Consider the following 23505-nt stretch of genomic DNA (forward strand, 5'->3'; position numbering starts at 1 on the left):
ATAAGGATGGAGGTACAAAGCCTCTGAGGTTTTACAGGAATGCTGGGTTGAGGTTACAATTAGATCAACCAGGATCTTATCTGACAAATCAGGCTGGAGAAACTCAGTGGGTCAATCAGCATCAGTCAGAGAAAAAGAATGATCAATGATTTGGGTTGAAACATTCATCAAGCCAACCATTATGAGCATTGAGCATTTTATTCAAATAGAATTACTTCAAACTAAAAAAAACATGAAAAATGATTGGTTACAAGTTAAGGACCAGCTTCATAATGTGAAGTTGTTTCATTGTATGATATATTTTCCAGTCAAGCTTGTTTGATTAGCGACTTAGCAATAGTGATTCTGAAAGAGGAAGACCCTACAAGAATTCCATGAACAACATTTAGACGTGGAAAACCATAAAGGCAGTGGCTAAAAACTTGCCAGTTGACCTGCATGAACTATGCCAGAATGTCACAATTGCTGAACACAACCTCCAAAGACACTACTTAGTGTGAGTTGGTATGCAAGGCAAGCTTATATCAACTATTGTGAGAAAAAAATACGTTACTTTTGGCACTAATTGTTAGACATTTGACATGGCTAGTGATCAAACATATCAGCTTGTGCATGATAATGTATATGGTTGAGACCTGTGATACACACAGTCTGGGTGAAAAAAGAGAGCCAGACAATAAAATTCAGTTTCAACAATTTATTAAGAATAATGGGATGAAGCCCCATTACACTTCTTATCACACAATGGCCTTTTGGGAAACAGGGGAGTCCATTTGCACACAAAAGGAGGATTCTTCATAGTCTATGAAGCAAGATCTTTTGAGTTATCAAATCGCACCTCAATCCTTTGAAGAATATAAACCTAACGAAGCTAAATGGTAATAAATAGGATATTAACATTATAGGAAGTTGAATCTTGTCCAATCCAATTTGAAGAGGAACTGAAAGCAATGTGTCTCAATAAGGGGCTGTGTCTGTACCATAGAGTCTGGGTTCTGGGAGCTTCAAGCAGATTGCCAATGCAAAGAGAGGTAGTGGAGGTACATAAGACTCAAAATTATGTCATACATATTGACAACAGATTCCATGTTGACCACTTACTCCTAGTGTGCACAACCCAGTGGTATTTAAAAAGCAGTAGATCTGACAATTCACATAAAATTTTTGGTGAGGTTTATAAGACATTATTGAATCCCAGGTCCATCATTGGTTCAGTATTCAACTTGATATGTTTACAAAACAGTATTGACATATTAGAGTAATAGTTAATCGAAAGAATGCTCAGGTTGTATCTATAAGTCTGTGTTATCAGTCATATTTTAAAATTTTGTAAAATAGTCAATAGTTTGTCGTAGGACACAGATGCTAGTTTCCTGTAGTGAATCTCACCAGTGCTGATATTCGGACCAGGATTTGATGTTGAAAACATAGAAAAATAGGTGCAGGAGTAGGCCATTTGGCCCTTCAAACCTACATCGCCTTTCAATATGATCATGGCTGATCATGAGATATTAAATTAATTAGGTTCCCAGGGTTTCAAAGAATGAAAGGGGATTTCATGGAAAGCTACACAATTTTAAAAGGAAACAAGAGGACAGATTGGATGCAAGAAGGATGTTTCCAGCATTCATAGATTAAAGATAAAGGAAGATTTTATTGACCTAGGGAGCTGGGAATCCTTGGAATTCTATTCCACAGAAGGCAGTCGATGTCATATCATTAAATACATTATCAAGGAGTTAGAATAGATCCACCCAATATCACATTGAATGAAGGAATAGGCTCAAAAGGCCGAAGGAGCGACTGTTGGTTCTCACTTCGATGTTTCTTGGATTCTGAACCTCCGACGCCATGATTTACGGTAAATGTTCAGCAATTTGTCGATCAGATCGTGTTCACGAGTGGTGTGAGGTTAGGGTTTATGCTTTGCAAGAATGATGTCGGGACATGCTCCATCTGACCGGCCTTTCAACCGACTCCTGCTGCAACAATACTTGTTTCTGCTCAAGAAGTACCCAATATTGACGAAGTCTGTAACCAGGTAGTCATGTTGCAATCGAATCGAGTCCGCGTTTCCCGCGGGACGTCAACTCTAAGTTGCATCTGATTCTTTATTTCATTTTCCGTGTTTTTTTTCCTCCCAAAATATTCGCCTCCGATCATAGATTTTTCATCAATAGTATGTGTTTTATGAGCTCAAGAAAATGGGGAATTATTTTATTTTGAGCAAAGAAAATCGTCTGTCAAGCTGCAGTTACTCGGTTAATCGTCCTTTCACAAGTGTCCGGCTGGCCATGAATTGCATTGAAATGAACGGGACACGTTCTTGTCGGAAAAATTCCACAATACGTGTATATTAAATGTATATTTTGATTAAAATCATGCATTTGCTGACATAATTTTCACTGTTTCTGAAACGGATCTATTCTGCACATACATTTGTATGAAATAATTGATTATAAACTTTTTACCTTCCCTTTCTGAGATTGCATCCGAATGGAGTTTGCAGTTGTCAAATTATTTATTTGGGTTTTGTATATATTCTTTCCTAATATTTCGGACATCTTCACTATAAATATTCAGTAACTCCTTTGACTCCCTTTAGCGCATGATCTCTCTTCTGTTCGCCCTTCTAAGAAGTCGTGCTCTAAAATGATCATTATTTATATTCTGCAAGTCCATAATCATGATACGTAATGTTTCATTTTGTGTTCCAGAGTCAGGCGATTTAGGACCTTGTAACATTAAGCCAAGTGATGGTCTGGCATTTATGTAATTGAAACAGACTCATTGCATGTGTCCAAAAGACATTGTAAAGTCGTTTCAGAGTTTTAATATGGTTATTCCACTGGGCCCACATTGACAACTCGCAGTGATTTTCAAAATGCCCCTCCCCAACTCCCATTCACATTAAGCAATCCCAATACCATTTACTCTTTGATTAATAAGGGATTGCTTAAGATGGTATGAGAGTTGGGGGGGGGGGGGGGGGCGGGGTGGGAGGTTGAGAACCTCTGCTCTAGACCCAATTGTTGCTGAAATATTTTGCTTGAGAAGAATTGTCATTATCCCATTTACTTTGGAGTTATGAAACTATGCTCATAATGAGTCAATTTGGTGTGATTAAAACAGTGGGTTTCAAACACTCTCTTTCCACTCACATACCACCTTAAGCAATCCCTTACTAATCACAGAGCACTTCTGGCATAGGGATTGCTTAAGGTGGAATGTGAGTTTGGGGGGCAGTTTGAAAACCACAGGAGTAATCTCCTGACTCTTTCTTTGGTATTTCTCCATGGACCTTGACATTAATGATAGGAAAAATTGCTGCAGAGGATTCTGATGAACAGGACCTCTTGATACAGAGAAAGCATTTGATAGGGTGAAATTGAATTATCTATTTAAAGTACTACAGAAATTCAAATTACCAGAAAAAAATATTAATTGGATTAGAGCACTGTAGAATGGTCCTTTGGCAAAAGTCGTTACAAATGGATATGTTTCAGACCACTTTAAATTGAGTAGGTCAACTAGACAGGATGTCCATTATCACCTTCCCTGTTTGTTTTGGCTATAGAACCATTGGCAGATCTGATAAGAATGGAATCTATGATAAAGGGAATAAAAATAAAAGAGGAAGAATTTAAAATTAGCTTGTTTGCGGATGATATTATAGTATATTTACAGACCCAGATAAGTCAATAAAAAGGTTATTTACAAAATTGAAAGAATATGGGGCGATATCAGGATGCAAGATTAATATTGATAAAAGTGAGGTGATGCCAATGAACAAAGTTGATTATGCAAAATGTAAAAAAGAATCCCCTTTTAAATGGCAATCGCAGACCATACGCTGCCTTGGTATCAGGATAGATAATAATTTAAATCATTTGTATAAATTAAATTACGAACCATTAATTTAAAAAAAACAGGAAGATTTAGAGAAATGGAAAGTTTAACCATTAACTTTAATAGGGAGAGTAGACTGCATCAAGATGAATGTATTTCCATGGCTAAAATATTTGTTCCAAATGCTACAGATTCCCTTGACAGGGGATTTTTTTTATGAAACTATATAAATTAATAAAAGTTTTTATGGAAGGGTAAAAAATCAAGAGTGGCTTTGGAAAAATTTACATGGGTGTATAAACAAGGAGGTTTGTAGCTACCAAATTTCAAAAACTATTACAGGGCAGCACAGTTAAGATATCTATCAGATTTTTATCAGATGGGAGAAAAACCGGATTGGCTCAAGATAGAATTATGTAAATTAGGAGAACATTTACTCTAGAAATGGGATGAGAAACTGGTGCAACACAACAATCTACCAATACCACATCATATTCTAAAAATATAGAAAAGAATACATCTGGAGTGAAAGATGATAAATTATCAAATACAAAAAATGTTATTAATACCAAACCCATTAATTCCTTTTACAATAGACAATTTATTTTTTAATGAATGGACAAGAAAAGGAATTAAAAGAATAAAAGATTGCTTTTTGGGAAATAATTTATTGGCATTTGAACAATTAAAAAATAAATACGGAATATCACATGGTACAATATTTTCATGCTATCAGTTGAAAACTTATTTAAAAGAAAAGTTGGGAACTAGTCTAAGATGACCTGAGAGTAGCTGTGATGAAACTTAATTAGAGACACTGTGATATAGTAAAAAAAATTATTACAAACATGTACAGCAAATTGCAATACAACGAAAATGAAGAAGCAATGTATAAACCCAAACAAGGTTGGGAAAAAGATTTAAATATATTAATAAAGAATGAAACATGGAAGGAACTATGTGCAGGGACCATGAGTAAGACAATAAATACTCAGTTTTGTATAATACAATACAATTGGCTACATGTGTTACACCTCAAAAGTTAAAAGAATGGAATCCAACAATATTGGACAGATGCTTCCATTGTAAACAAGAAATTTGAACAACATTACTTGCAATTTGGACATGTACAAAAGTGAAATTTTTTTGTAAGGATTTAAACCTAATATTAAATAGAATTACAAAAAATAGGATACCAAAAGACCCAAAAATCTTCCTGTTAAACAACATAAAAGACAAAGAATTAGGTCTAAAATTAGACAAGGTTCAAAAAATATTTATTATGATTGCGCTTGCAGCAGCAAAAAAATGCATAATGATAACTTGGAAAACGGAAACAATCTTAAAATTACAACAATGGTACATTGAAATTAACAAGTGTATTCCATTATAAAAAATTACCTATAATCTAAAAGACAAATATGCTTTCTTTGAACAAATTTGGGAACCATATTAGAAACTGTCAATTTCAGACCTCAATCTCTTAAAACGATAAGATACAAGTATGAACATTTTTAAATATGAAATTTTGGACTACACGATTTCTTTTTTTTCTTGGGGGGATAAAATGAAAATGTCACTGTGTATTTTTTAATGCTGAATATTTGTATATATTGTTATTAACATGGTTCATGGTGAAGTATTAAATTTTAAAAAATTTAAAAGTCAAATGTTAAAATCTAAGTGGGGATTTTTTTTTAACGAAAAAGTTTCTTTTGAAACTGAACGTGATCCTTAAGCAGAAAGCATTCTGAGTTTCACTGAAATCAGCAATCTCAACTAAAATTAATCATTTACAAGATATGGACAAAGTACTCATATGGTTACAGTCTGCAAAACTAAAGTAAGACAAGATATTTACAGCAACGGAGTACACAAAGTTGGACCGCCTCTGTTCATGGACATGATTATGAACAAAGCTTGGACATTATTTCTTCATTTGTTTGTGTACTTTTGAAGTACAAGCAAAGAACACTTTCCACATTTTCTCTAGATATCACATTTGAATACTCACAGTTAAATACAGAATGGCATTAATTATGTGCTTTAAATTGTGGGAGGTGGATTAGAATGGTCCAATAGTCAGGCAAGAAAGATTAACTGGACTTTTAGTGAGCAGCTAGGAACTATGGCTAAGCAGAAGTTTGGGGTTCCAATATAGAAATTACTAAAATCTAGTAGGCAGGTAGAAAATGTACAAGGTGTACAAGGTCCTCGATTTAATTCTGGACACTGAATGCAAAGAAAATCCTGTCCTTTGAATTGAATATATGCAATATAATGGTTTGCGAATAAATACAATGGTTAATGACATTTTGCACTGAGTGTTTTCTTACATATTTTTTAAAAAAAGGAGATCCAACTATGCTGTTTTATATGATAATTCCAACACCTGCAAATTCCACTACAAATGGCACACAGTATTAACTTGGAATTATATTGCTTTTCTTTCATCATTGTCTAGTTCTATTATGGAATTCCAAACACAGATTACAAGGTGGGCCAGCATTGACTGATTGACGGTATCAAGGAATTAGCAATAAATTCACTCCTTACTAGTGATACATATATGTTGTAAATAAATGAATGGATTTTATAGGATTGAAAAAAATCTCGTGTGAGAGTGTTATAGGAAGAAATAAATGTTAGACGGTTATTCAAAGATTATATAAGAAAGTATTTCTCTATATAAAATGTGATAGAAATCTGGAATTCTGTCTGCAAAATTATCAAGGCTAGGTTAATTAAACATTAACAATTGATGGTTTTGTTAGACAAAGAGATAGGGAGTTGAAGAACCAAAATGAGTAGCTGAAGTTATGATACCTATTAGCTTTGTTAAAACTGAATGGCGGAATTGTATCAAGGAATGGAAAGATCTAAGGTTATTCCTATGCAATATGAAAATGAGAAAAAAAATCTCACATGAATATTTCAAAAATTATTGCTGCTGTCCCTTTTCAGCAAGTAGAAAAAGGAAAAAATATGAAACAAAAAAGATTAATTTCCCATTTGTATCTTTCCAATCTTTCAGTACAGAAACCATTAGATCCCTAAAGGAAGAAAGAAAATCAACTTCTGAATGTGCTCATTTGTGTTTATTTTTCCCCTTCCAGTGGTATTCTATCGGGACTTGGAAATGTTTTGTCTCAAGTGATGGAGCAGCGAAATAAGGGTCTAAGTATATCAAAGAATTTAAACTTTGGAGGCCCAGTCAGATTTGGAATATTTGGGTAAGAAGGGTATCATATTTTTATCAACTTTTTAATTCTATATGTCAGACAATTATGTTTAGTCTGACATTTTACCAAATTTTATTAAGTGAAAAATGGAAATTGATATTGCATGAGAAAGGGAAATTGATATTGAGTAATGAGGAAATGGCCGAGACTGAACAGATATTTTGTGTCAGTCTTCATGTTGGAAGACACGTCCAGCATGCCAAAGAGTGGTGTTAGGGGTGTGAAGGGAGGTGAGGGCCTCGATAAAATAATTGTTACAAAAGAGATAGTGATGAGCAAACTAATGGGTTTGAAAGTGGACAAATCCCCTGGTCCTGATGGGATGTATCCCAGGGTACTGAAGGAAATGGTGGGAGTTATAGTTGATGCGTTGGTAGCCATTTACCAAAATTCTCTGGACTCTGGGCAGGTTTTGGCAGATTGGAAGACAGCAAATGTCGCACCACTTTTTAAGAAGGGATGTAGGCATAAGACGGGTAACTATTGGCCAGGTAGCTTAATGTCTGTAATCGGGAAAATGCTTGAAGCTGTCATTAAGGATGACATAGCAAGACATTTAGAACAAAGGGGTTCCATGAGGCAGACGTAGCAAGGATTCAGAAAGGGCAGGTCTTGTATGACAAATGTGCTGGAGTTCTTTGAGGATATAATGGGTGTAGTTAATAGAGGGGAACAGGTTGATATTGTATATTTGGATTTCCAGAAGGCATTTGATAAGGTGCCACACAAGAAACTTATCAATAAGATACAGATGAATGGAGACGGGGGAAGTATATTGGAGTGGATTGAGGATTGGTTTACTGACAGAAAGTTGGGATAAATGGGTGTTTTTCTGATTGACAGATAGTGGGGTGCCACAGGGGTCAGTGCTGGGCCCGCAGCTGTTCACCATTTATATTGATAATTTGGAAGAGGAGACAAATTATACAGAGAATGTGGAGAGGCTGCAGAAGGATATAGTTAAGTTAGGTGAGTGGGCAAAGGTCTGGCAGATGGAGTACAACATTAGTAAATGTGAGGTCATCCACTTTGGTAGGAAAAATAGAAGAGCAGATTATTATTTACATGGTGAAAAACTGCAGCATGCTGTAGTGCAGAAGGACTTGGGAGAGCTTGTGCATAAATCACAAAAAGTTGGGTTGCAGGTACAACAGGCTATTAAGAAGGCAAATGGAATTGAATTCAAGAGCAGGGAAGTCATGCTGCAACTGTACAAGGTACTGGTGAGGCCGCACCTGGAGTACTGTGTGCAGTTCTGGTCTCAATGCTTGAGGAAGGATATACTGGCCTTGGAGGCAGTCCAGAGGAGGTTCACCAGGTTGATCCCGGAGATGAGGGGGTTTGACCTATGTGGAGAGATTAAATTACTTGAGATTATACTTACTCAAATTCAGAAGAATGAGAGGAGATCTTATAGAAACATATAAAATTATGAAAGATAGAAGTAGGAAAATTGTTTTCACCGGTAGGTGACACGAGAACCAGGGGATACAGCTTCAATATTATGGGGAGTAGATTTCAGATGGAGATAAGGAAAAACTGTTTTTCCCAGAGAGTAGTGAATCTATGGAATTCTCTGCCCAGGAAAGCAGTTGAGGCTACTTCATTTAGCATATTTAAGGTTTAGTTAGATTTTTACATAAAAAAGGAATTAAGGAATATGGGGAAAAGACAGATAGGTGGAGTTGAGTCAATAATCAGATCAGCCATGATCTTATTGAATGGCGAACCTGGCAGATGAGCCAGATGGCCTACTCCTGCTCCTATTTCTTATTTTGTAATGTTCTTATAATGCAACCACAAAGGCAGATTTCTAAGTACAAGGTATGGTGATCTGGAGCATTGAATGGCTAGGGTTATAAGTAGTTCTGGGGTCTGACTCCAGATTGTTGCAGTGTAATAGTGTAATTCATATCCTTGTATTTGCCTTTTGTATCTGTTATCTTCAGTCTCGGACGGAATGAGATTATACACAAATATTTGGTATGCTGTATGCTTTTGAACTGAGCTTTAGGTTTCTTAATCTCTTTATTAAAACTTTTTTTCACCTCTCCAAATTCACCTTTTTTTATCAGTCCCTTTGCCATCAAACCCATTTTGTATCTTTTTTTTTGCTTTTTGCCTCTGCCAAATATAGTTTATTTTACAATATGATAGTCCATTACTTGTCAAGTGTCATTTTGGGAATGGTGGCATGATGTCTGCTCATTATTCAGTTATTTGTTTTTTTTTTGATCCTGAGGTGCTTGACTAATAATTATTACTTTGTGTCTCTTTGCCACATATGGACTGATTCATGTAATTAATTCTTTTCCAAACTTTCATTGTGGAAGCCTAATAAGAAATCATCTAAATATTTCCAGTCACTTTCCATCATTTAAAAAAAAATGTTTGCCTTTTTTATTTTCTGTTTCAGATTCATTTTCACGGGTCCCCTAAGTCATTACTTCTATCTATATCTTGATAAGCTGGTTCCATCTAATGTTCCATACTCTCAAGTAAAAAGACTTCTGCTGGACCGACTGATATTTGCCCCAGCATTCCTTGCTCTTTTTTTTGTGGTGATTTCTCTGCTTGAGGTGGGTCTTAGTGATTTTTATTATGCCAAAATGAATATTCTGAGATCGTTGTTTGGCTTGACAGCAAATATGTTGAAGAGGCACAAAATGATGTGGCATGGAGTTATAAGATTTTAGATAGTAAAGTTATAGGCTCTCTGTAAGACAAAATGACCACATCGACTTTATGACTTTGAGAAAAATTATGTCAGAACTTATTCAATGAAAAACAAAATAGTAAATTTTAAACTTAACTTAACTAAACTAAATTAAACTAAACTTAACTAAACTAAATTGTTTCAATTAACTTATTAATCATTCAACCCTGGGGAAAAAAATGCAGTGAAGAATATTCTATAGGCTTCAATTAGCATGTTTTCTGATTAAAACAAAGCTCAATATAAATTTTCTTGTCAATTTACCACCCTCCCAAAACTTCTTATCTGAAAAAAAATATAGTGAATCAGTCAATTTATAAATTTCACAAGAAAGCTATATATCTCCCACTGCTGTAGTTTCGTGATCTGTAATTACAGCTTGTTGTTATTATCAAATAATTTAATAAATGCATTCTATCATATCAAATTATTGGAGCTCTTTGAAGATATAGTATGCACTGTGAATAAAGATTTTTTAAAAATCAGTGGACAAATATACTTATATTTCCAGGTGGTATTTGATAAGGTGCTGCATCAAAGGTTATTGCAGAAAATAAAAGCTCATGGTAGAGGAAGCTAACTCCTTGATGTGGAGAGAATAGCTGGCAATCAGGAAACCCAGTAGGTAAAAATGGTATTCTTGTTGACAAGATGCATGCCACAGGAATTGGTGTCACAGGAAGAGGATCAACATTTTGCAGTTTATATAAAAATGCTGAAGACACAAGGTTGTCAACATAGGGAAGCAATAGATGGGATAACAGAGTTGGAAAAAATCTGGCAGATTGTGGGAAAATGTGAAATTGTCCATTTTGTAAAGTAAAATAAAAGATAAACTTGTTATTTAAATGGACAAAAATTGCAAAGTTCTGAGCTACAGAGGGATCTGGGTAATGAACGAGTAATTTGGAAAGCCATGAGAATGTTAATTGCTTTTTGTGAGGGGAATTGAATAGAAAATTAGGGAGGCTATACTTTGGTGAACATTGGTGAGACATCACCGAGTGTAATGAAGACAGTAAAAACATAATGCTGGAGAAACTTTGCAGGTTGTTAGGTAAAAACATCATGAGCTGGGAATGAAGAAGGAGTCACCCAGTGCTGGGCCGTAACAAGATGCAGTTGTGACCTTGTACTCTCAAGATAAGAGTGGTAATGACAAATTGATGTGCAGCAAGCTAGCAGAGAAGGATAGCAACAGTTTATTCATTGGACAATGTAATAATGTAATGGTATGATAATTTACTAAGTACGTATCCTGAGGTATAAAAAAACACCACTTGCTGATAACGGCAGAATGCGCCTTCTCCAACTCACACTGTTAGTTGCAAGTGTTACAATCCGGTAATAAAGAACAAAGAACCTTGATTTCGACTCAGTCTGGTGTCTGACTCACTCATTCATGAACAAAGCAGACCTAACAAGGTGAAACAGTGTATTTTTTAATAGCAAAGATAAAAGTACATAACTAATGTTTCAGGCTGGAGCCCTTCATCAAGGTATGGAAAAATGTTGGCAGGTGTGCAAATAAAAGGGTAAGGGGGGAGGTGTGGTTTCAAAGGCAGGAGGTATAGGTGGAGAAGGGAGGGAGGGCACAGCTGCGATCAAGGGGAGGAGGGATGGCTAGATGAATAGAGAGGGAAGGGAGTGGAGAGCTGACAGGGAGAAGAGAGGGTTAAAGGAGAGCAAGTTAGCAGAAACCGAAAAAGTCAATGTTAATGTCATCTGCCTGGAGAGTGCCCAGAAGGAAAATCAGGTGTTGTTCCTCCAATTTATAGGTAGTTTTGGTGGAATAGTACGAGCCCATGGGCAGACATGTGAGTACAGGAGTAGGAAACAGACTGAAATGGTTGGCCACCGGGAGGTCTCTGTCACCGGTGCAGACAGAGCGAAGGTGCTCAGCAAAGTGATCTCCCAGTCTGTGCCCAGTCTTTCCAATGTAGAGAAGGCTACAAAGAGAGCACCGGATGCAGTAAATCAATCCTGCAGATACAGAAGTTAAATGTTCCTTCACTTGAAAGCCTTGTTTGGGACCCCGGACTATTGTGAGGGTGGAGGTGTGGATGCAAGTGTGGCATGCTTTGGGGGGGGGGATTTGTGAGGAGGGGTGAGTGCATGAGTGAATCAATGAGGGAGCGGCCCTATGGAAGGTAGAGAGAAGAAGATGTATTTGGTAGTGGGATCTTGTTGTAAGTGCCAAATTTCCTGGAAGAAAATGTGTTGGATTTCACAAGGAAGTCACGGAGACAGTATTTATACTCCTGATTTAAAGAAAAATGGTAATATTTTAGAACATTTACCAGACTATCACGTCACACTGTTTTCTCCCACCTTCTATTGAGCAAACATGCACAACTTTGAAAATTAACCTCCAGATTCAACCACAGTTTCTTTCTATCATACTTTTGAAAGGTCCACTCATTAGTAAAAGATAAGATCTTTGCATTGCTTATCTGTACTTTTCTCTATATCTTACACTTCGTTTGAGTAAGTAAATATTCTGCATTTTTTTACGTATTATAACACTGTACTCTGCAATTTTGTTTTATTTTTGCTCTATCTATTACATTGAAATATGGGTTGAATTGCCTGGATAGCAGGAAAAATAGCACTTTTCAATATATTTTGGTAAACATGACAATTAAAAAAAATCAATTCAATAATATTTTGAATTGGTGAGATGTCTTAAGGAAAGCTGTACAGATTAGTCAGTGAGAGTTTGCAAGAGTGAGAGACAACTCACTCTTAAATATGTGAGATCCTTACTGATGGACAATGAGATGATGTTTCTACTTGTGTGAGTTTCTAAAGCCTTCTTTTCTCAGATGATCATGGATGTTTGGATCTCACTTCTTCAGAGAGCATCTGAATACTGAATCTGACTATTTGTAAAGCAGAGATAGATCATTACTTGATAAAGAAGGATGTGGAAGGTTACCTTGGTAGATGGAAATGCAGATTGAGATGACAGTCAAGTTTGAAATAATCTTATTAAACAGTGAATTTAGGAACTAAGTGACTACGCACTGCTTTATGTTCATGTGTAGTAGTGGTAAAGCAAAGAGCATATTGAATTAATTTGATTCAAAAGACTATGAATTTGAAAGGTTTAAAATTAAACCTTATGAGCTACAATTCTAAACATGAACTATTCTGGCATCACCAAAAGATTTGTCTGCACTATTAAAACTACACTTTTTTTTGCATTAACTCCAACTGTGAATATATCTCCTTTTTCCTTTATCATGCCCATTCAGTTTAACATAAACAAAATGCAATGCAATCTTGAGATATATTTTTTCAAAAGAAGAATGAAGTGCCATGAATAATTTAATTGGGCTTTAGTATTTATTTGGTGCAGTAGCAGGACTACTATCTCTCGGTTGTGTACTCAAATCTCATGCAACAGTGCAGTGAAGGTTAGATCATCAACACAGCATTGTGGGATTACTGCAGTGCTGGATATGCTGTCCAATGAGAGATGAAACAAAGGTTTTGTCAACATGTTTCAGTGACTTGGGTGGTCATGAAAGATTCTATGGAACTATTTGAAGAAAGACAAGAAGTTTTGCAGATGATTTTCCCAATATTCTCTTCTAATCAGTATAATCTGTTTGTGGGACAATGTGGAATGCAAACTTGCCTGCTCATTTGAAAATTCAGTGGAAATGTAGTTAATTTTATAGTGCTTTGAAGTGGTTTATTTTACAAAATGTCAGTTAGCTATAATGAGCAGAATGAATTACAAAAGTGATTTTAAATAAAACATAATCATTATGTCTGTAATAGGGAAAGAACTTGAAGTCACTGAAGGACAAGATGCAGACTGGATACTGGGTAGCACTGAAAATGAATTGGAAAGTTTGGACCATCTTTCAGTACATTAACATTAATTATGTGCCTGTTCAGGTAAAGTACATTTGCTGACTGGTATTGCATCTAGATGTTTTGTCTGGACCTTTGAGTACTTTCAATATGTTGGAGCAGACATTTTCAAATGCACCTGCATAGAGCTATAAAACATTCAGAATTATCAGCATTGTTGCTGATAAGAAAGATTATGAGCAAGCAATTATATATTCAACTCACCTACCTTTTACACTAGTCAGTTACTTACACATTTATGATGTCTCAACAGCATACTCCTCATGGATACTCAGAAAACCTCAGCAGCTTCCCTTGACTCTCCCATTGTTTGCAATGGATTCCAGAGGGCACAGTATATGATCTTTTAGTGTCAGCAGTATATGTTGATAATAACTAAAATGTCAGGGGCAATGATAAGGAAACTTTTTGATAATTAAAACATGTCATCAATGAAAAGAAAAGCCTTAGCTTGCAGGAGTAAATTGAGATCAATTGGTGAAAATGATTAGCAAAAGGAATTCAATCTCCAGAATTTCAAGGTACCTGTAATGCTTTTGGAGAACTGTTGCAAGCATAATAAATGAGAGGATACTGAGAGTTGCAGAGAAATAGAAGGGCATTGGGATTCAGTTCCACAGATCTTCAAAAGTAAGCAGGATACCTCAATACAATAGTTAAAAAGGTGCAATTGGTCAAATAATAAAGGAGAATGGAATATATATTTATGTATTGCATGATGTAAGTCACAACCTAAATAACGTCCACAATTCTGATCATCATATTGCAGGAAATTGCTGCCAGAACTGTTCAGAACCAGAATTTATTGTCATGAATATGGAACACAGTGCAAACATTTCTATACACTGTACCACATTTCAAAATAAATTAAAAGTTGCAGGAAAAAGAAGAAAAAAAAGACAAAGTGAGGTAGTACATGTGGGTCATTGTTCATTCACAAATCTGTTGGCAGAGGGGAAGAAGCTGTCCTTGTGCCTCTGAGTGGTCATCTTCAGACTCCTGTACCTTTTTCCTGTTGATAGCAGAGTGAAGAGGGCTTGGCCTGGGTGGTGGGGGTCTTTAAGGATAGAGGCTGCTTTCTTAAGACACTGCCTCTTGTAATGTCCTCGATGGAGTGAAGACTGGTGCCTGTGATGTCGCAGGCTGAGTTAACAACCCTCTGGAGTTTTTGCCTGTCCTGAGCATTAGATCCCCGATACCAAACAGTAATGCAATCAGACAGAATGCTCTTCACCATACATCTATAGAGGTTTTTGAGGGTCTTTTGTGACATACCGAACCTCCTCAAACTCCTCACAAAATATAGCTTCTGGCGAGCTTTCTTCGTGATTACATGACAGATCCTCATGTTGATATCCTGATCCATTGACAGTAAAATGATAGTGCAGGGCAAATACATTGTCTAATATCCTATTCCATATCCTTCGCTGCATGAGATCATAACTTCAAGAATATAAACAGAACATGCAGTATTTTTCGTTCTATATATTAAACATGGGCAGAGGTTAAAATAGTTTTCTTATAAATGCCTTCATCGCAATGTTTGTTCGCATTCCCATTGTTGACCATTTGTGTTCTTTAATTGCTTTTTTTTTTCTATGACTGAATATTTTTCCTTATATGGTGTAAACCGACCACATACACTCCGTGCTTTTCTGTGCACAGCATTATGTATCCCTGATCACCATATATTTTACATTCTCTGTTACAAAACACACTTAATAAATTTCAGATACTTCTTTGACAAAAAGTTTCAATTTCAGCATATGCTTTTTTGGATAGATTAGTAGGAAGCAGATGAAATAATTTTAGGGATAAGTTTACAAACCCCAAGTATTGAAGCATTTGAATCATCAATGTAAAGGGAACGGTTCATTTTTCCTGGTACTTAATTGCTTTTAGATTATTGCAAATGTCATAACAATTAGGATGAAATACTTGTATGCTTATTATTGTGTTCTTTGCTATTTGTTTTCCAGTTCCGTGTGCTGTTTGCAAATTTGGTAGCTCTGTTCTGGTATGCATACCTTGCTTCAGTGAGAAGATGAGGCCTCATCGTTAATATTAACCGCTATCTGGTTGTAATGGTTTCTTTCACTCTGAGAATAACCTTGACATAAGGCTGCAATGAATAGACATGGCCAAATACTAATATAATTTTTAATGATTTCCCAAAACATTTCACAGATGGATAACTGTTTTACTTGGAAAATGTGCTTTTGTGTAAGCTAGATGAAGCATTTACTGTTAACTGGATTTTTTTTTTAAACTGTTGGAGATCAACTAATCTTGCAACTATTGTCAACATTTTTTTTCAGTACCTTTGATTTATAATTACAAGGTGGTATTTAATCAAGGGTGTATGTTGGGGATATAAATTGTTAAAACAAAGCAAGAATGCCTGTGATAACTGCAAAATATAGACTACATTTAGGAATCTTATTTAATGTAATTATTTAATATATTTGGTTTTAGTTTGCTTAGAATCTGTCAAATTTTAAAATAACATTTAAATGAATTTACCAATATATCTAGAACCAGAAACTAATATTCCAAATTAATTGATAATGTAATGATAGTGTATTTGATTGTATAGTATTACATTTTTTTTTTAAATTAAACATACAGCATGGTAACAGGCCATTTTAGCCCATGATTCAGTGCTGCCTAATTTACATCCAATTGCACGTTTCGAACAATGGGGGAAAACTAGAGCTCCCATGGAAAACCTATGCAGACACGGGGAGAACATACAAACTCCTTATAGAGAGCACAGGATGTGCTGAAAAGGTGTTGCCCCTTAAGAGAAAGTAGCAGACGATAATCAAATTAATTTTGGATATAGTACCCAAGATCATCATGGATTAATTAAATTTGTCTTTGAACAATGAAATAAAGAAAAATAGAAGCAAAAGTAGGGAAAACGGTTTTTCTTTTCACCATTCTATAAGATCATGCCTGGTCAGATTTTGAGATCAATGCTAGTTTCTTACCAGATCTCTTAACTTGATTCCTCAATTTTTATTATTTTTAATGAATTAACATTCTGTAAAGAATTTCAAAAATTCCCTCCTTTTTCAGTCTTTTTTCCCCAGTCCATGCCCTTTTCAAATTTGCCCATAAAGGAAGCTTGTTTACATGTTTCATGTCCCTGGAATACTTTATGTATCAATAGTTTATGTATAAATTAGATCAACTCTCATTCTTCTGAATTTCTTTATTCTGAATATCTATGATGGTGAAGATTTTAGGCCACAAAGGAGTTTGGGCTATGGGGAGAGAATAAAAATAGTCTTGCAGTCAAAAGTGTATCAACCATAATCTTATTTTCTTATTGAGTGGCAGAACAGGCGCAAGAGATCAATTGACTGGTGCTCCTATTTCTTATGTTCTTGATGTTTATGGTGAGTATATCTAGTTTGCTTTCCCAAACTATGAAGCTGCACAAATCATGAAGCACTTGTAGCAAGATGCTAGATTTACCTATCCCATGGCACAAATGCAGAGTGCTCTTTTTTATAAATAAAGACAAATTATCCACTTTATAGCATTTTCTCAACAATTTCTGGTACAAAATGTTAATAATTTTAGAAATCTTTTAATTCAAAATTCTATTCTCCATGACTCGTATAAAATGATTTTTTTTTATAAAATGTATTTCTTTACAATTTTTTTATGTTAAGTTCTAATTGTCAATACAGAGTAAGTTCTCACATTGAGTGATTCAGTGTGTTGGCATATATTAAAGGCTTTAAGATATTTGATGTGTGTTTTGTTAAGCAATTACACTTCTTGGTCAAGGAAGACATAATGGCTCATGATTATCGTACCAAAGCATACACATTGCTTCTCTTCAAAGGCATTTAACCATCATTTATTTTTGCATGATAGCATTTTGCTGATTTCATGTAGTCACTGAATCTTTGTTGTCTCTGGAGAAAGGTTCTGTGCAAACAATCCTTTCTGTTATGGGAATACGTGATGTTGTATACGGAGCTTCATTGTATGGTGTTTTAGTTTGGTGCCATCTGAATAAAAATGCGTACAGCTTCATTCAAGTGAGGTTATTTTCAAAGAGAAAATGCACAACAAATTGGCAACGAGGATCAAAACAAAAATCCACATTCTGGACAACGGAATCTATGGGATTTTGAGTAAAAGGATGTTAGTGCTGAGAATTTTATTAAAAACTACTAATAATATAACACATTAAGTTAACTTAACCCCAACTATGCGCGAATGTGTGTGTGTGTGTGTATGAGAGTGATACCCAAACCATTACAGCTTCGGCACAATTCTGGAAAGTCATTCCAAAGTTCAGCCTTAGAAATCCTGTGTTGAAACATAGACTTTTAAACTGATGCCCAGAAGTAATTACGAAGGAGGTGGGAGAGACTGAGTGACTGGACTGCTGAAAACTCACGAATCCTTGTCGTTTCTTGCTGAGAAATATCCTGTGGTGAAAGGCATTTACATAGATGTATGGACTGGCCAGTCCAAACCTCCCTGACTTACCCTAACTCCTCTTTGGCTCCTCCCTGGAATTCCCAATAAAGGTTGGCAAACCCAGACTTGCCCCCTCTTGCTCCTGTACCTGGAATCTGGCCAAGTAGTGTATCAGTAATGCTCATGTTTTTGGTAATTAAAGCGGCTTAATCACTCCATCATGTTGATATGATTATTGTGTGCTCCACAATTTAATTACCAAAACAAAAGCCATGGAAACTCAGCATTCAGGACAAGGCAGCAACGATCAGGAAGATACCTGGTCATCCAGCCCACACACAGTGGAGTCGACCCAGTCATGTGGTCCCCTGGGGTCTGCATCATCTCTGCAGCAGGTAATGGGAGGTTTGCCAGCCGACTGTGCTCACGATTGAACCCAGGGATCCCAACGCAGATGTTACCTTTGAGAGGTGGCTGCATGAGATGCAGACGTTCATGTGCTGCCACAACCTAAGGGATGCTGAAGATAAGTACGATATCCTGTTTGCATTCATGGGCAATCGGGCGTTTCAAATAATTAGAGACTGCTGAACATACGATGAGGTGACGGCCCTGCTGCAGAAGCAGTATGGGACCCTTACAAACCTAATATTCGCGAAGTACAAATTAATGATCTGGCGTCAAGGCTCTGGGGAACCCTTCGCACAGTTCGCGTGGGCATTGAGAGAAATGATTAGAGCCTGCAGGTGTACTGCGGTGAGTATGCCGATGAGCTGATGCGGGACAGACTGCTGACAAACATGCTATCAACCCAGGTCTGTCAAAGACTCCTGGAAAAAGGTAACTGCACATTGCAAGAAGTACTGGACTTGAGGGAGGTGACAGAGACTGCAGTGCAAAGCTATGAGGCTTACACCGCCGGCGGTCTGGCATCCACATGGGGAACGAGGGTGCCGCCACGTTGAGGTATGGCACCGTCAGCAGCGGTGGCCGCAGCCAGCAAGTGCGGGTTCTGACCAGGCACCCCTGGAAGTCCTACCCGGCCAGGAACGCAGGGTGCTCAAATTGCAAAAAGAAAGGACACTATGTGAAAGTGTTCCGGGGGCAGCCCACTACCAGCAGTACCACATGCAATCCGAGGGATGGGTCACTATCTTTGGGGGAGCGGTCACCAAGACGACAATCACTAACATCTCTTCTGGCTTCTGATCAGCGATCGCTAACTTCACCTCCGGTCACAGCCATGTGCAAGAACTGGGGGCAGGCATCTTCTGAGGTGCCAAGTCCAACATATTACCGACAGGAATGGTACAATGGTGACCGAATTGGACCTAACTCTGGCCTCCCTGATGCTAGATCAAAACAAGCCTCACCAGCTAGTTCGATTCGATGATGAACATTAAGGTAAACGGTTGCATCACGGGTTGTTCGTTTGACACGGAGCACCGAAAGTTTTATCCACCCGGACTTAATAAAGCGCTGTGCACAGAAGATGTCTCCAGAAAAGTGCCAAATATCCCTGGCATCTAAAGCCCAGTCCACAAAGGTGTGTGGGTACTGACTGGTAAACGTAAGGGTGCGGGGCAGGGAGTACAGGGATTTCAAAATCATGGTGATGCCCAAACTCTGCGCACTGGTTATCTTGGGGTTAGACTTCCAGTGTCAGCTGGAAAGAGTAATGATGCAGTTTGACGGTCTGCACACCTCGATCACAGTGCAGAATGAGGAATTCAGCTCAGCCAATGAGAGTAAGCTGGGCAATATGTGTGGATTGTCCACCCTTCGGGTCCCTCTGCCTCTGCTATTCGAGCACTTATCAGAGAATTGCAGACCTATGGCTGCCAAAAACAGGAGATATCGCCCAGAGGACAGATGTTTCATTAAAACATTAGAGGCTGTTGGCCAAAGGCATCATGGAGCCCAGCAATAGCTCCTGGTGATCTCAGGTGTTGGTGTGGGGGGGGGGGGGGGGTGTTGGGAGAAGAACCGGATGGTAATAGACTTCAGCCAGAATGTGAATAGATTTACGTTACTGGATGCCTACCCCCTACCCAGAATCGCCGACATGGGGTCAATATAGGGTCTTCTCCACCATAGTCCTTAAGTCGGCACACCATCAGATCCCAACCCACCCAGAGCACAGGCCCTATATGCCTTTTGAAGCCGATGGCCGACTATCAGTTACCAGTTACGCAGGGTGCCATTTGGTCTGACGAATGGGGTATTGGTGTTCCAAAGGGAGATGGGCTGCATGGTGGACGATCACAAGCTAAAGGGAACGTTCCCATATTTGGATAACGTCACCAAATGTGGCCATGACATGGAGGAACACGATACGAATCTAAGGGAATTCCTCGCCACAGCAAAAACCCTAAACCTGACGTATAATCAGAAGAAGTGTACGTTCCGCACTTCACAGCTGGCGATACTAGGATACATGGTGGAGGGAGGGATCATGTCCCCGGACCCCGAGAGAATGTGCCTCCTTAGGGAACTACCATTGCCCCAGAACCTGAAAGCCCTGAAAAGGTGCCTCAGATTCTTTTCCTATTATGCCCAATGGGTCCTCAATTACATAGTCAAGGCTCGGCCATGAAGACAACAAACTTTCTCCCATCAGTGGAACCTTGTAAAGCCTTCGAGGGCATCAAGGATGAGATTGCCAAGGTGGCGATGCATGCCATTGATGAATCCATCCTATTCCAAGTGGAAAGTGATGCCTCTGATGTTGCCCTAGCAGCCACGCTGAATCAGGCAGGCAGGCCAGTGGCATTTTTTTTAGAACACCCAAGGGCCCAGAACTCAGGCACTTGGCCATTGAGAAAAAGGCCCAGGCTAAAGTGGAAGCTGTGTGCCACTGGAGGCATTATTTGGCTGGTAGACAATTTACCCTGCTGACAGACCAGAGGGGCGTTGTATTTATGTTTAATAACAAACAGCGGGGTAAAATAAAAAAATAAGATTAGGGAGTGGAGAATTGAACTCTCCATGTACAATTTTGAGATCCTATACCGGCCTGGGAAGCTTAATGAGCTACCCAATGTTCTGTCCCGGGGAACATGCATCAGCGCACAAGTGAATTGTCTGGAGCTTTGACAAGCTCTGCCACCCCAGGGTCACAAGGCTGTCTCACTTTGTGAGGGCTAGAAATTTACCCTACTCAGTTGAGATTTGGGAACTGTGCCACAACTGCTCGGTGTGTGCTGAATGCAAGCCGCATTTTTACAGACCGGATAGAGCCCAACTGATTAAGGAAACCTGTCCCTTCGAACGTCTTAGTATGGACTTCAAGGGTCCCCTCCCATCCAATAACAGGAATCTCAACTTCCTGAATATAGTGGATGAGTATTCCCGGTTCCCGTTTGTTATCCCTTGTCTGGACATGACTGCAGCCACGGTCATCAAGGCACTCCAGACCATATTCACGATGTTTGGATATCCCAGCTACATACACAATGACAGGGGTTCCTCCTTCATGAGTCAGGAGCTGCAACAGTACCTACAGGCAGTGGGGATAGCCATGAACAGAACTACTAGCCACAACCCCCGCAGGAATGGGCAAGTGGAGAGGGAGAACGGTACAATCTGGAGACCAATTCTGTTGCCCTCACGTAAAAAGGGATCCCTGTCTCCCAGTGGCAAGAGGTACTACTGGAAATGCTGCTTGCTACCAGGTCCCTGCTGTGCATGGCTACAAATACCATCACCCAAGAGATACTCTTCTTCTCCTAGGAGGTCAGCATCCGGAACCACTATGCCAATCTGGCTAACGACACCAGGGCTGGTATTTCTTCACAGACATATTAGACCCCACAAGACAGATCCCCTGGTGGAATGAGTGCATCTGGTACATGCAAACCCACAATATGCATTTGTGCGGTACCACGATGGGAGGAGGACATGGTGTCAGTACAAGACCTGACCCGTGCAGGGTACACTAATACTGATCAGGTAATCCCAGAAGAACCAGATGGTCAATTGACACAGCACCCATCCACATCCCAGGGTTTTGATGTATTCTCTCCACCACCCCCCCCCCTCACCCAGTACCAGTCAAGCACTGGCGGCAGTCAATCCCACAGAGATCTCGCCAGCAAGGAATCCACCCCAACAGGAAGCGAAGGGCTCTGTAACCAAAATTCCACCGACATAGGTACACAGTCCTGTGAGTTCAACACGGGAACAACAGGGGCCTCGCCCAGCACCTCAGAAGTCATAGCGGATCACGAGACCACTGGACGAGCTGAACCTGTGATGAACACTATGAACAATGTATATATGTAATAAAGTACAGTATATGCTCCACGTCGCCACATCACCCTGCCGGGTTTTATCTCAAAGAAGGGGTGAATGTGGTGAAAGGCATTTGCATAGATGTATGGACTGGCCAGTCCGAACCTCCCTGACCTTCCCTAACTCCTCCCTGGAATTCCCAATAAAGGCTGGCAAACCCAGACTTGCCCCCTCTTGCTCCTGTACCTGGAACCTGGCTAAGTCGTGCATCAGTAATGATCAGGTTTTTTGGTAATTAAAGCATTTTAATCACTCCATCATGTTGATGTGATTATTGTGTGTTCCACATATCCTTTTGGATGAATGGTTGTCACAACTCCCCTTTCCTTGTGTAGGGGAAACAAAATAAGTGACTTCCATGATGCTACCAAAACCTAGGCATAGGTCAGTCAAAATGACCATCAACTTGGTCATGGGGAAACAAAATAAGTGACTTCCATGATGCTACCAAAACCTCGGCATAGGTCAGTCAAAATGACCATCAACTTGGTCATGATTTGATGCAGCTATTCTGTTTCCTTTACCCAGATATGGGTCAATCAAAGTGACCTTTCCTTTGGTCATGATGGTTCACTAATTTCCCTGGCAGGGAGAATCGGCCGAATTGTCCATTTCACACAGTCTTTGCACCTCGGTGTTGATCAGATGCTGGTGGTCAATAATGAAATCCTGTTTCTTTAAATGTCCCACTCACATGGCTCTCACCACCTGTTTTTTTCTGGGTAATCAACCATTGTTCTTTCTCTTCCTCCAGAGTATCAACTTTGTTTATAGTCAGCACTTGATAGTGCCATCCAGTCTCACCACAACTGAATGGTTGCAGCCTGGATGAACCCTTAAAGTGACAGTCATACTAAATGAATCTCTGGAGATTGAGAACAAGTATTAGTAAGAGATTACTGGGAGAATAAAGAAACACAAGTCCATGTTCACATTTAGTACTAGTGGGGAACAAGATACGGAAATGACACATCGACCAGTTAAAGAGCAATCGAGCACCTCATTTCTGTTCTGATTGTGAATGATCCCCCGAAGTTCCATTTTGGGCACAATCTGACTATGATGCCCCTGAGA

General features: G+C 38.5%; 2 protein-coding genes across 2 annotated transcripts in view; both read left to right on the forward strand.

Moving 5' to 3' along the window:
* Nucleotides 1-1875: 1875 nt before the first annotated feature.
* pxmp2 (peroxisomal membrane protein 2) lies at nucleotides 1876-17745 on the forward strand. Its single transcript, XM_069932839.1, has 5 exons — nucleotides 1876-2041; nucleotides 6966-7082; nucleotides 9508-9670; nucleotides 13597-13716; nucleotides 15672-17745. The coding sequence occupies exons 1-5, from the start codon at nucleotides 1935-1937 to the stop codon at nucleotides 15738-15740; spliced, it is 576 nt and encodes a 191-aa protein (XP_069788940.1). The 5' UTR covers nucleotides 1876-1934; the 3' UTR covers nucleotides 15741-17745.
* A 3673-nt stretch (nucleotides 17746-21418) lies between these two features.
* The window catches only part of LOC138762391 (uncharacterized), a 307807-nt gene continuing 305720 nt past the window's right edge, over nucleotides 21419-23505 (forward strand). The window contains exon 1 of the mRNA XM_069936157.1: nucleotides 21419-21716. Within this exon, the coding sequence (XP_069792258.1) occupies nucleotides 21419-21716 (298 nt within the window). The remainder of the gene's footprint in view (nucleotides 21717-23505) is intronic.

This window comes from Narcine bancroftii, chromosome 4 (genome assembly GCF_036971445.1).
Source record: "Narcine bancroftii isolate sNarBan1 chromosome 4, sNarBan1.hap1, whole genome shotgun sequence".
NCBI lineage: Eukaryota > Metazoa > Chordata > Chondrichthyes > Torpediniformes > Narcinidae > Narcine > Narcine bancroftii.